Genomic DNA, 14,321 nt, shown 5'->3' with positions numbered 1-14,321 from the left:
GGAAGCGGTGGTGAGACCCCTCCTCAAGAAGCCTTCCCTGGATCCAGCCGTCCTGAAAAACTACCATCCTGTCTCCAACCTTCCTTTTCTGGGGAAGGTTGTTGAGAAGGTGGTGGCGCTTCAACTCCGACGGACCTTGAATGAAGTGGATTATCTGGATTCCTTTCAGTCTGGTTTCAGTCCTGGGTACAGCACTGAAACCGCTTTGGTCGCACTGATCGATGATCTCTGGCGGGCCAGGGATAGAGGGCATTCCTCTATCCTGGTGCTTCTTGACCTCTCAGCGGCTTTCGATACCATTGACCATGGTATCCTTCTGCGACGTCTGGAGGAAGTGGGAGTGAGAGGCACCGTTCTACGGTGGTTCTCCTCTTACCTCTCCAGTAGGTCACAGTCAGTGTTGGTCGGGGGACAGAGGTCAACCTCCAGGCCCCTCAAATGTGGGGTGCCACAGGGTTCGGTCCTGTCCCCCCTCCTATTCAACATCTACATGAAGCCGCTGGGTGAGATCATACGACAGCACGGGATAAAGTACCATCAATATGCAGATGATACTCAATTGTATCTATCTGCCCCGTGCCAGCTCAGTGTAGCGGTGGACGTGATGTGTTGATGCCTGGAAGCTGTCAGGATCTGGATGGGGATGAACAAATTGGTACTCAATCCCGATAAGACTGAGTGGCTTTGGATGTTGCCCCCGAGGGACAGTTCAGACAGTCCGTCCTTGATCCTGGGGGGTGAAAATTTACACCCCTCAGAGAGGGCCCGCAATTTGGGGGTCCTCCTGGATTCACAGCTGACACTGGAACACCATCTGTTGGCTTTGACCAGGGGGGCCTTTGCCCAGGTTCGCCTGGTACACCAATTGCGGCCCTACTTGGACAGGGGGGCACTTCAGACGGTCACTCAGGCCCTTGTCACTTCAAGGCTCAATTATTGCAATGCACTCTACATGGGGCTACCCTTGAAAAGCGTTCGGAGACTACAGCTAGTCCAGAATGCAGCTGCGCGAGCAATATTGGGTGTACCGAGATACACCCATATTACACCTGTCCTCCGCGAGCTGCATTGGCTGCCAATTGGTCTCCAGATGCAATTCAAGGTGTTGGTTATTACCTTTAAAGCCCTACATTTCTTAGGACCAGCCTATCTGCGAGACCACTTACTGCCATACACCTCCCAACGGCCGATAAGATCCCACAGGGTGGGCCTCCTTCGGATACCGTCAGTCGGACAGTGTCGGCTGGTGGGCCCCCGGAGGAGAGCCTTCTCTGTGGCTGCTCCGACCCTGTGGAATCAGCTACCCCCAGAGGTCCGGACCTTACCCAGCCGTTAAAACCTGGCTGTTCCGGCAGGCCTGGGGCTGTTGACCTTAGTGTTAAGGTCCAGCCCTGATTAGAACGTATGTGTGTTGTGAATTTTAAACTATTTTTTAATTCATTTTGCTTTTCTTTTTTCTTCTTTCGTTGTAAGCCGCCCGGAGTCCTCCGGGATTGGGCGGCCTATAAATTTAATAAATGTATGAATGAATGACTCTCATTCTGCAGGTTGAATCTATTCTACTGAAAAAATACATAAGTAGTGTATTTTAAGTAGTGAATAGAGAGCCAGTTTGGAGTAATGGGTTAAGGCTGTGATGGCTAACCTATTCGTCACTCTGTGCCAAAATCGCAAGTGTGCACGCGGACCCATAATGCAATGCCCACGCAACCCCCTGCACTCCCCCCGCCCCCATGCATGCACGTGTGTCTCCTGATGCACCCCATCCCCTACGCATGTGCAACAGAGACTTGAAAACGAGCTGGCTGGTGGGAGATGTGCGCACATGCGTGGTGGAGCTGAGCTGGGGCTATGGCTCGCATGTCTGCAGAGAGGGCCCTGTGTGCCACCTGTGGTACGCGTTCCATAGGTTCGCCATCACAGGGTTAAAGCAACAGACAGGCCAGAAAGTGGAAGATTGTGAGATCTAGTCTGGCCTTAGCTGTAAAAGCTAAGCTGAATGACCTTGAGGCAGTCACTTTCTCTCAACCCAACTCACCTCACAGGATTGTTGTTTTGGGGAAAATAGGAGGAGGAAGGAGTGTTGGATATCTTCACTGCCTTGAGTTATTTGTAAAAATAATAAAGGCAGGATAGAAATAAATATTAACAAAGTTACTCTAATCGCCAAAAAACAAAACATAAACACCCAAAGGGGACCTATAGTATACAAAGGATGGAGAATATTGATCTTTATGTAAGCCATGGGGAATTGCACTCATAGAAGCCAATACATTTGTAAGATGAAACATATTATGCCATTTCCCCCCTCAATCTGCTTTGCATGGTGAGAGAATTCAAATTGCTTTTCTCTAGAAGGAGTGGTTTGAATATCACTCACTTTAAACTGAACAAGAAATCTCACAATAACTCACAAAATCCAGGACCTAGGGTCAGCCCTTATTTTCTGTGCACATAGCTAAGAAAAAGTGAAATTGCTGCAAGTGATATAGAGTACATTGTTTTTTGTGATTATTTGCTTGAAAAGAAACCTAAAGCCAAAAGAGAAAATCAGGCATCCTTTCTCTCTCTGCTTGATGCCAAAGGGTTAAAGTCACTCCAGGTTCTTGAAAACAGTTATTTCCAAGTCAGCATCTGGCTACTGCTGTGGTTAGTGGGAAGGATTTTGCTTTTTAACAGCATTATAAATAGGGCTGTGTTCAACATGCTGCAGACTTACTTTCTCTTTCATTCAACCTTCTCCCTCCTCCTGCATGTCTACAACAGCTCTGTAGGCATGGACCCATCAAACATCTTGCTCAAATCCATTGCCTTGCTTATATGCCTTCTTCCTGTTCTTCAGGCCTGTCCTCAGAATTGTCATTGTCATGGAGGAGACCTCCACCATGTCATTTGTGACAATGTTGGATTGAGAAGGATTCCCAAAGTAGCTGAGCAGACTCGGCTTCTCAATCTGCAGAGGAACAATTTCCCTGTGCTGCCGACCAATGGTTTCAGAGAGATGAAAAATCTTGTATCTCTTCACCTCCAACATTCCCACATCAAAGAAATCTCCAGTGGAGCTTTCCGCGGCCTGAAGCAGCTGGTCTACCTTTACTTGTCAAATAATGACATCAGTACCATAAAGATGGGAGCCTTTGATGACCTGGCAGAACTTACTTACCTCTACCTAGATCATAACAAGATATCTGATCTGCCCACGGGGCTCCTTTCTCCACTGATTAATCTTTTCATCCTGCAACTAGGTAACAACAGGCTCCGAGAGCTGAGATCAGGAGCCTTTCATGGTACTAAGAATCTTCGCTGGCTCTATCTCTCTAATAACTCAATCTCCTCCATCCAACCTGGGGCATTGGAAGATGTGGAAAACCTAGCCATATTCCACTTGGATAAGAACCAGCTAAGCAGCTACCCTGTGTCTGCCATGAGCAAATTAAGGGTGGTGGAAGACCTGAAGCTCTCAAACAACCCAATAAAGTCTATTCCAGATTTAGCCTTCCAATCTTTTGGACGGTACATGGAGACTCTCAGCTTGGACAACATGGGATTAGAAAAGGTAAGAATTTCTCAGAGCTTTCTGCCTTCTTTTTCCTTCTTTCTACAATGTGTAATGTATCAATTTGTCCATTTGTCAAATCCCATCATTTGGCAACATAACCAAGAAATAGAGGATGAATTCTACACAGTCAGGGACAGATTCGGTCCATGCCTCAAAGGGAAACTCTCAAGCACAACTTTTTACTTTCTCTGACAGGAATGAATACTACTATCATTATTCTGAGTTATTCCTTATAATCCAATTGGGGGATGACAGGAGTAGGGTGGGGGAGGAAATAGAATACTACAATTAGGAAAAGCATTGCAGGAGTATTAAAACTTTACATTTAGGTTATATGGGGTCCTAAAAACAGACCTTTGATTGGCGCAAAATATATAGCTCTCAATCGAAAGGGGGGGGAGGGAAGTCTTTCAAAACAGAAGTTAAACCACAAAGAAAGGAATTGCACATTTCCTCCCTCCACAGACAAGTCTGTGTCTGCCTTGAAATGGTTATTTATTTGTTCAGAAACTGGGGACATCTTCTGATTGGCAAAGAAAATGGAACCAGATTGGATGATTATGCCTGGTCACCTTCATGGTGAGGTGACCCAGAAGAATGGAACTGAGGAAAAGGAAGGGGGACCCTGCTTCTTTCCTTTCCACTCACCCTTTGTATTGTAATATCAGAGCTCAAAGACTAAGGGACCATCACTTTTCAATAGCACGGTCTCTGCTGGTTTTAAAGATGAAAGCAAAAAGGATAGAAGATCTTAAATCAGTGTTTCCCAACCTTGGCCACTTTAAGATGTTGTGGACCTCAACTCCCAAAATTATCCAGCCCAGCATGTCTTCAAACAGTAATCAGATAACAGTACGAAGATGATGGAAAGGAAAAGAAATGTTTCTCTGGAGCAAAAGGCTACAGTTACACAGGTATTAGTTGTCCATTTAATAAGCTGTACACAAGACCATTAGTCTTCTAATTAGCAGATTGGCAGTCAGGTTTGGCTGGGTTACATGGATTTTTATTCAATAAAAGTGGTTCTCCATATTTAGATTCTGAACTAAATTTATCTGGGCAGGAAAAAAACAGCAAACACTCTCTGTCTTGCATTGTGCTTGTTTGCTTGTTTATTCTATTTATTTTACTTATTAAATTTATATTGCCACCTATCTCTGTAGTCAGCTTACAGAGGCTTTTTCTTTCCCTGTAACAGAAGTTAAATAAATTCTGTTTTGTTGTCCTTCATTTTCACAACTTCTTACTTGCCTCCACCATACCGCTACTCATTTCATCTCCTCTTTTCCTTACTGTCTTTATCTCATCTGTGAAATATTGTTTGTGAGCATTCATTCACCAGTTTTGTTTTATTTATTAGCTGGCATACTGCTGACCTAAATAAAGGAAATTACCCTTAAAGAGAGAGGGGGAGGGAGGGAGGGAGGGAGGGAGGGAGGGAGGGAGGGAGAGAGAGAGAGAGAGAGAGAGAGAGAGAGAGAGAGAGAGAGAGAGAGAGAGAGAGAGAGAGAGAGATGGACCGAGTTTACATCTCATGCTACATATGATTTGCTTAACTGTAATAAGCAAATATTTTATTACAGTCTTAGATGAGATTGTTTAATCATGATTTATTATCTAAGGGCTCTTCCTCACATCACCAGAACTGGTGCAGAGGTGGGTTGCTCCCGGTTCATCCTGGATTGGGCAAACCACTAGTAGTGGCAGGGGGAGGCTCTGCCCACCCAGCCAGATGCTGTCACACGCACACAAAGAGAACATCTGAACCGATTGTAAAAAATCTGGCAACCCACCACTGAACTGGTGCATAAATATACCTGATAACTTTCCTGCAATGTCCTCATGAGCTTAAATCTTACTAGCAAGTGATAAATCTAGTATCTAGAAATGGAACCTGATAACCTTTACCTTTTGCTTATGCTTCTCAATGCTGTTCCATTTATTTTCTCTTTTATATTTCATAAAAGAACATCTGTATATGTATATGCATGCATGTATATGTATACCTATATAAATAGATGTAGAGAATATGTAGAGAGTCCGTGTGTGTATATGTATGTATGTGTGTGTGTGTATATATACAACTAGCATTGCCCAGCTGACATAGCCCAGCTCTTTCCCAGTTTAAATTGACCATAAACCTAGTGCTCTTTCCTTCAAAACATGAAGGCAACACCACCAGAATTTCGCTCATGCTGCAGTTAGAGTGACATGTGGATAAGCCCTAGGTGTCTATCAGGTTTTCACCTAAGCCACAATGAGCTAGATTGACCCAACACACTAAGCCTTAAATCCCTTTTATCCAAACTACTGTGGGTAAACTCACATAACATACTAAACCAGAACTAAACATTATGGTTTGTTTTAGTTCAATATGTAAGTTCCATCAGCATAAAAGTGTATATGATACACACACATATACACACACATTACAATTCGCACACATACTTGTATTGAAAGAGAAAAGAGGGAGGGAGGGTGGGAGGAAGGAAAAAGATACACATGAAAGGTTGTGAGGAGAGTTAGGCTCCATTCTTAAAAGATTGGGTTGATCAATTGTTGGTAAAATGTTGTGACTTTCAAAAAGAGGTGGATGATAGTACAACCTGGAGAACACTGGAGACAGATAAACTGAGCACACACAAGGATGTACTTCTTTTTTTTCTCTTCTCCCCCCCCCCCCCCAATCTTATACTTCATTAAGAAGGATTTGTTTATGGGTCATCTCTCAAAGGAAACTCTCACAGCACTTCACAAAGAAGTCCTGTTCTCTCTGGAAAGTTAGTGGCATACTCAGGTAAGCAACAAAATACTCCCCTTCTTCTCAACGAATGAATCATGTCCCTCGTGCAGAGGCATGATATATGAGAATCTGGTTGTAAATAGGAAACAGAATGACCTCATGTTGGATATACCATGTCCCTGATGGAACAAGAAACCACACTAAAGAGAAGCGGCAGGATGGAAGCCTTCCAGGTGAACAAGAAGCACTATTTCCAATGGCTTTAGTGCCATGATGAAATTGTACAAGTGTATCAAATCAGCAAAACAATCATCCCCCAGAAAATCAAGGAACACAGAGGGAAGGCAGAATGAAAAGCTTAGTAAATTAGAATGCTAAGAAGCAACATAAAGTACAGATATAGGATGATAGATGTTAAAGCTGGTAGCTAGAAAGAGGAGGAAACTTGGGTGGAAAGAATAATTCATTCATGCCCAAAATAATGTGGAGATTTTTTGATGATAGCATAGCCCTTTCTTCATTTGCAAAATCTTTAAAACTTGCTCATAATTCTGTGCATTTCGGGAAACTGTGTGGGAATCCTGGAACATAAAAAAGGTCTCTTGTAACAGATATATATGAAGGAATAAAGCATTTCCAAAAGACTTCTGCAGAAAAAGGCACTGTGCACAATAAAATAAAGAAAATGAAGAAGGTATTGTTCTAAACAAAAAGATTCAAGAATGAAGAAATGTGCACTGCACTAATGACTTCTTGCAATACAGAATCAATGATCACATTTTGATCTTCACTGTATACCAGCAATAAGATTGCTATTTAACAACCCCATAGATTTTTCAGTTGTTTTTTTAAAAATCCACATAGGAGCTGTCCATACTATTATAAACACTTTTGCCTTTTTCAGTATCTCATTATGATTTCCCTCTTTGTTTTAAAGGAATGTAACACAAAAGCAGCCCATGGGGAAGCAAAAGTTATCTTAGTGACATTATGACCCCTGAGTTCCAATATGAGTTGCAATTCATAGGTATTTTATTGTTTCATTTCCCAGTATGGTGATTTCAACAAGCAATACCCTATTCTTCTACCTGTAAAGACATTTTATTATTGTTCCCTCCATCCAGTCTTATTCTACAGTAGTTACAGAATACCAGAATTGGAAGAGACCTTGGAGGTCTTCTACTCCAACCCCCTACTCAAGCAGGAGATGCTACATCATTCTGGACAAATGGCTATCCCATCTCTTATTAAAAACCTCCAGTAATGGAGCACCCAAAACTTCTGGATTTTTTTAAATCTTCAAACTTACACTCTTATTCTACTTTGGCGTAGCAATTATATATATATAGTTTTCCAGGACAAACTGGTAGTATTAAGATAAACTCCACAAATGAGTATCTATTTCTGACAGCAAATTTTTGATCACTGAGTATCTGTTCTCAGTGCATGTAGTCAGTAGCTAGCTGAATTTTCTTTAACACGACAGCATTTTACAAGTGGATGACAGACCTAATGAAAAAGAACAGACTAATCATTTAAAACAATTATTAAGGGCATTAAGTGGTATATTTTATTCATAACATGGAAAGAATTCTACAGCACAGTAAATTAGTCCGAATTATCTCCAAGACAATAGTCAAACTAGAAAGTTTTCTTTAATTATTAATTCTACTGCCAATAGATTAATTTTGACAGATCTTAGCAAATATGGTTAAGATCTTGTACAAAATGATTAATCCATTCCACCAAGATGCCTATGAAAGGGATTTACTATCATATTCCACACATCTTTGGTGTATTTTGTTCTAATGAAGTAGAATATTGTCAAAACAGATTTGTGAAGCTAGCCAATACACAGTAGTCTAAACCAATACTCCAAGTAAAAGGACATTGGTTGTTCTCATCATCGTTTCAAGTAGGCTTTTTCCCAAACAAATAATAGATTATAGTAATCATATTAGGTAAAAATAACCAATTGTGATTATGGAAAAATCACATTCATGATACATAACACAAAGAATTCAGATGCAGGACAGTGCAAACACAATATAAATGCACAGTAATAGTCTGCTATATACAGTCCCTGCAGTTTTCTTGGCAAGGTTTTTCAGAAGTGGTTTGCCATTGCTTCCTTCCTATAGCTGAGAGAGTGACTAGCTCATAATCCCGCTGGCTTCATGTCCAAGGTGGGGCTAGAACTTGGTCTCCTGGTTTCCGGCCCCACTACACAAAACTATTTCTTAGTTTCTATTTCGGTAGTAAAGAATAAAAATGATCTACCGAGAATCGGTATTAGGTATATTTTGCTTTGTGTGTAGATCTAAATCAGATGTCATCTTCCTAAGTTCTTGTCTGCAAAAATTAGAAAATTGGATTTATGTCTTATCTTTTATCTATTTGAGTAAGCTTATATCTTAAAGCAATTGCACATATATACCATGTCACAGTGCTTTACAGCCCTCTCTAAGTGGTTTACCAAGTCAGCCTATTGCCCCCCAACAATCTGGGTCCTCAATTTACTGGCCTTGGAAGGATAGAAGTCAACCTTGAGCCTGGTGAGGTTTGATCTGCCAAATTGCAGTCAGCCGGCAGTCAGCAGAAGTAGCCTGCAGTACTGCATTCCAATAACCATTTGGATTCTTTTCTCACTATATTTCTGGAGCTTCTGAGAGATCTGTGACAAATTAATTCCATCTTATATCTTTTCTATATATTTTAATCTTTTTTTAATTTTAATTAAACTGCTATTTCATAATTTGGCAGCTCTATAATCCATTTTCTACAATATTAAGTTTATGAATTTTAATATTAAAAAATAAATAAAAAGAGTTACATATTATCTTTTCTTTTAAAAATAAATCTTGATTTTATTGTGTGATTTGGCTATCTCCCAAGAAGAGAATGAATACTCTGAATAGATATACCTCTATGCTCTAACACCAGGAAGCAGCTTTATAGAATCTTTATTTTCAAATTTTGTATGATGAGTTCTTAACTGCCAGAAAGATAGCATAGGTTCCCAGATCCCTATCTCTTCCACAGTTTGAAGTGAAAGATGGATGCCAAGAGAGGCAACTCCATGGAAGACTGGTGATAGCTGTAAAAATTACCAAGATACTACCAAAAATACGAAGCAACAATTTGAGATCTCCTACGTACACAAAGGAGACAGAATTACAGTATTTTTGCCTCTGAAATGCAAAAATGAAGATTTACAGATTAAAATATAATCGTTTAAAGGATAAAATGTTCTTCAATTGGCTGAAAAGGTTAGATATCTATTCTCATATCTGTCATAAAAAAAAATATTACCAACAGCTCAAATAGGATCTGCTGGGATTCATTCAGCAATGGTTCAGAGATAAATTTCAGGAAATAGGTACAATTGGAAATTCCTTGATGTCCATTATTCAACTGTTACAACAAACCAGTATTTTGTATAATTTGATTTTGGCAATGCTATCAGATTGGAAGAGATGAATATTTTATTGTTAAGATGCTGGAATGGGAGAAATGCTTTCCTATATCCAGATATTTAAAAGCTACATGCTTTTAAAAATGGGACAGGAACTTAGAGGATTTTCTGGAAATCTGTTTCATCAAACTGCTTCTTGATCAAAACTGCAATTATTCTCACTTTCCTCCCTGATCGGACTTCTTGTGAAAAGATAAAAAAGGACTGAAGCAGTAGTAGGAAAACACAAGGGACACACATGGAAGATTATGAAGTTTAGAGTCTCCTAATCCTTGATACATTTCCATATAGGAAGCAAGATTACAAGATTTTAAAAAATCTCATAATATATACAAGTCATAATCTCTGTGTGTGTGTGTGTGTGTGTGTGTGTGTGTGTGTGTGTGTAAAAGGTAAAGGTTCCAGTCACACATATGTGCTAGTCATTCCCGACTCTAGGGGGCGGTGCTCATCTCCGTTTCAAAGCTGAAGAGCCAGCTTTGTCCGAAGAGGTCTCCGTGGTCATGTGGCTAGCATGATTAATTCTGAAGGCGCATGGAACGCTGTTACCTTCCCATCAAAGGTGGGGTCTATTTTTCTATTTGCTAGGTTGGCACTTGGCAGAAGCTGGGACAACAGGAGCGCACTCCGTTACGCGACGCTAGGGATTTGAACCACCAAACTGCTGACCTTTCTGATAGACAAGCTTTCAAGAGAGTGTGTGCTATCTTTAAAACAATTATTGCAAACTAAATCAATACCAAGAGATAGGCTTAAACGAAAAAGTAGGAATAGCTGTCTTAACTCCCTTATTTTTGCCATCCTAGTTCCACAGGAGAGTTAAATTCTTGAAGCCAAGACTTTAGGATGTAAACATTTTGATTCTTCAGCACTAATGAATAACCAGTTAGGACCAAGAGATGGGAAGAGGAATCTGAGCATCTGGAAATTTGCCTTCCTGCTTCTATGTGAACGCCAAGTGTAACTTTCCATTGGGAGTTCACTGGATACTGACCAAGTCTGCAACCCTTTTGAGTCTCTACAAATATTCCTCTCTCTATATGTGGCAACAGGATGCCAGAAAGAATTTCAGTTCTAGAAGCCAGAAAACGTTTTTGCTGGTTTAGGATGAAGAAATATCTAAAAAAAATGGGAGAAGCTGAAGAACACCTTTCCTTTAAAACTGTAAAGGGCACACAACCAAAGCAAAGCATTTAAGAAACTGTCAAGTATTAGCCTTTCAACACATTCCCACACATGCTTGTTTCTTTCTCTCTTTTTTTTTAACGATTTTTCTACAATTCAATATCATGGTGTTTTATTTCCGAAAGGTGCTTATCGTCAAAAGGATGGAAATGTGGATCATTTCACATGTTAGGCAAGTAACTATCAGGACCTGTCATTGTTCCTTGACATGTATGACATTTTTAATGTATTTATAGTATATGCCAGGAGGTCGATTTGCATCAAGGAATGGGTTGTGTGAAGTTGCAGAAGGTGGAAAGAGTGTTCCATTCTACCTCTTCTCCTGATTCCCATCCCCTAAAATGTTACAAAATATTTTTACAACATTCGAACAGAATACCAAGCAAGACAGAAGTCAGGAAGAATGACCACTGGACATTGAGCTATGCTTTTGCCTTCCCTCTCTGTTAGGAATATAATCTAACGGTTGGGTTGGCAATATATAAATCATGTAACAATGTTGTACCTGTTTCTTTAAATCATACTGTAAAATGTGATTGGTTGCCGTTTTCCTCAATTGGCCATAAGAGGGAGCCAGAATGACTGTTAGTTCTCTGTTAGATGCTGGGCTGATCTGATCTGAGTGTTCTGGAAACTGGCTGCCATGAAAGTGCCATGAGCTATTGTAAGTTTTGCAACTGCTGATTATATGATACTGGACTATGTTATTTGGATTATCCCTTAACTGAAAGACGTTGATGACTGACTGTCTTATCCATGTATGACTTGGACTGTTTGATGGACTCTGATACCTCTATTTCCACGAAAGTAAAAGCCTACTTAAACTGCAGTGTCTCTGTATGCTGGTTTGTGTGTTCTCCAACACAATTCTCACAACGCTTCTCTGAACGCACTCACTCTCCCAACGGGGAGCTTACCTAACACTCTCTTTAATTTCTAAAATTTTGGATCATTACCCAAAACTGATTGTTTAACTAGAACTAGAGGATAACCATGATTTCAATTTATTTATCATTATTAATACCTGCTCTTCTGCTTCAGTTTTCAGATAAAGCATTCATTGGAACAACTGCACTGAAGAACGTTCATATAGAGCACAACAAAATTTCCAGTCTTCCTAGAAGCTTTCCATTCACCCGTCTTGAGACACTCTCCCTGTCCAACAACCCTTGGCATTGTTCTTGTCAGTTAGCACCTTTGCGCAGGTAAGAGTACCGGTGGTAAGATTCAATTTTTTTACTACTGGTTCTGTGGGCATGGCTTGGTGGGCGTAGCAGGGGCAGGATATTGTAAAATCTCCATTCCCACCCCACTCCAGGGGGAAGGTTACTGCAAAATCCCCATTTCTTCCCAATCAGCCGAGACTCAGGAGGCAGAGAATAGATGGGGGTGGGGCCAGTCAGGTATTTACCGGTTCACAGAACTACTCAAAATTTCCACTACCGGTTCTCCAGAACTGGTCAGAACCTACTGAATACCACCTCTGAAGAGTACCGATCCTGCCCATCTTGCTAAATTCCTCAAAAGTATGTTGGGGAGGGGAGATGGTAATGATGAATTAATAAAGGCCATGAAGGGTCACACTGAAAATCTGCTTAACCATGTTCTCCTTGGGTGATTCTGAGGATTTTTCTTTTTCTTTAGGTGGCTGGGATCTACTCGTACTCGCCCAGATGCAGTCTGTGCATCACCTCCTCAGACTCGAGGACAGCAGATTCGAGACACTGCTGCACTCCGTAGCTGCAAACTTCCCTCTAAGAGATCCAAAAAAGGGAATCGCCATTAAGCAGGCAATCCAGTTTTTTTCAGAATTTTCAGTTAAATATCTGACAATCCTTAGAGGTGGTCTAGACAAGAAATGCCAGCTATGACTAACACTATCTTATTGTAAGGTTAAAGTACAAATTTTGCAAATCTAAATGTATATTTCTCTCCCCTCCTTTACAGTCCAAGAAACTAGGGAGGGTCCCTCCCTTCCGAGATATTTCCCGTGCCCTGCCCCATTTCTTCTGTGGGCTAAGTTGTCTCTTATCTGATTGTTACCTAATCTCCTCCTCTTCCTCCTATCTCTCAAAAACATTATCACAGACCATTTCAATACCTCACTCTGTTTAGAATGCCAATGCAATTTTACTTAAGTATAGGAGTTGTGAGCATAATCAGTGAAAGATTGAAGGTACAACTTGCTCCTATCATGAAGCCTCAATTTTTCTTCATCTACAGTATTATTTCCCTGCATTATTTAGAAAGGTTAAAGATTAGATAAAGGATGTGAACTCCCTTAAATCATTGAAGGCCCTAAACTATCATCATCATTGTTGTTTCTCTTGCTTAGAAGATCTCTTTTTCTCATGAACAGGGTGCAAAAAATTCCAGGTAACTCTTCACTTCAATCAACCAACCAACCAACCAGAAAAGTACTGATGCCTTCCAAGTCCTTCACCCTAAAAAACCCCTTTCTCTCAGAAACAGTGAATCTCAAACATATCTATATCCTGCAGCAGGCAAATTTCAGGTGGAATCTACCATACAGTCTCCCTGCCCCTCATATTATAAATATTATTTTAAATGATATTTTTTAGAAACATAAATGTTTCTAATAAATGCATGACAGAGCTACAACAAGCCAAATGAGATCTTGCCTATAAAATACAGTCATCTTTCTTGCTGTCATTCAGCCAGCCATTTGATCTCCAGGATTTGCTTCCAACAACCAAGAAATGAACAGAAAGCATAAAAAGTCTCCTTACATGTTAGAATACGTCAGTCTTCTAACGGAAAGAATGGCATTTGTTTATTTTACTTTATTTCTAGAGATTGTCAACATGGAAAAAGTGATGGGAGTGTGCTAAATGAGATAAATGGAAGCCAGATGGTGGTATATAAGTTATTTGTAGAAGCATCTTATACTATGGGGAAAATATAATTTAAAAGTTAGGTCTCTGAGCTCAGGAAAGCCAGGCATTGTATTTTGAGCATGAAAAGGTGAGAAACGAAGAACATTAGGGAATTCTCAATTTACTTAGAAACTAAAACACAGACTTTAAAATCATAGCTTTTTCTCTTCTCCCAAACCAATTTTAAATCATAAGGATAGTGACTCTGGTCTTTGCAAGTGATCTTGTCGTCACAGTTTCACAGCTCATGTCATATCTAGAAACTGATCTATAGCGTTCCTAGTTATTTGGATACCAGATGAATTATTTATCTAATTGTTAGTTAATCTAAGAAATGGTATCATTATCTTTTGTTGTCTTCCATTTGTAACCCTTCTGTGTTTTTTCACTATGACTTCTATATTTTTGAAACCCAAACTTTTAAATATATGGAGCAGCAGTACAATGCCTTTCTACTAAGAG

At 40.3% G+C, this 14,321-nt stretch overlaps 2 protein-coding genes across 2 annotated transcripts in view; one reads left to right on the top strand and one right to left on the bottom strand.

Moving 5' to 3' along the window:
• Nucleotides 1–14,321, bottom strand: part of ACSF2 (acyl-CoA synthetase family member 2) — a 77,207-nt gene that overhangs the window by 30,048 nt on the left and 32,838 nt on the right. The gene's annotated exons all lie outside the window — the stretch shown is intronic.
• Nucleotides 2,465–12,958, top strand: CHAD (chondroadherin). Its single transcript, XM_087710011.1, has 3 exons — nucleotides 2,465–3,556; nucleotides 12,004–12,167; nucleotides 12,607–12,958. Exons 1-3 carry the CDS (start codon nucleotides 2,705–2,707, stop codon nucleotides 12,746–12,748), a joined length of 1,158 nt encoding a protein of 385 aa, XP_087566137.1. The 5' UTR covers nucleotides 2,465–2,704; the 3' UTR covers nucleotides 12,749–12,958.

The sequence above is a fragment of the Thamnophis sirtalis genome, unplaced genomic scaffold (genome assembly GCF_051295495.1).
Source record: "Thamnophis sirtalis isolate CommonGarterSnake01/CBP01778 unplaced genomic scaffold, rThaSir2_p1.2 scaffold_3, whole genome shotgun sequence".
NCBI lineage: Eukaryota > Metazoa > Chordata > Lepidosauria > Squamata > Natricidae > Thamnophis > Thamnophis sirtalis.
Note: the sequence above shows the minus strand (reverse complement) of the source record. Positions and strands in the feature narration are given on the sequence as shown.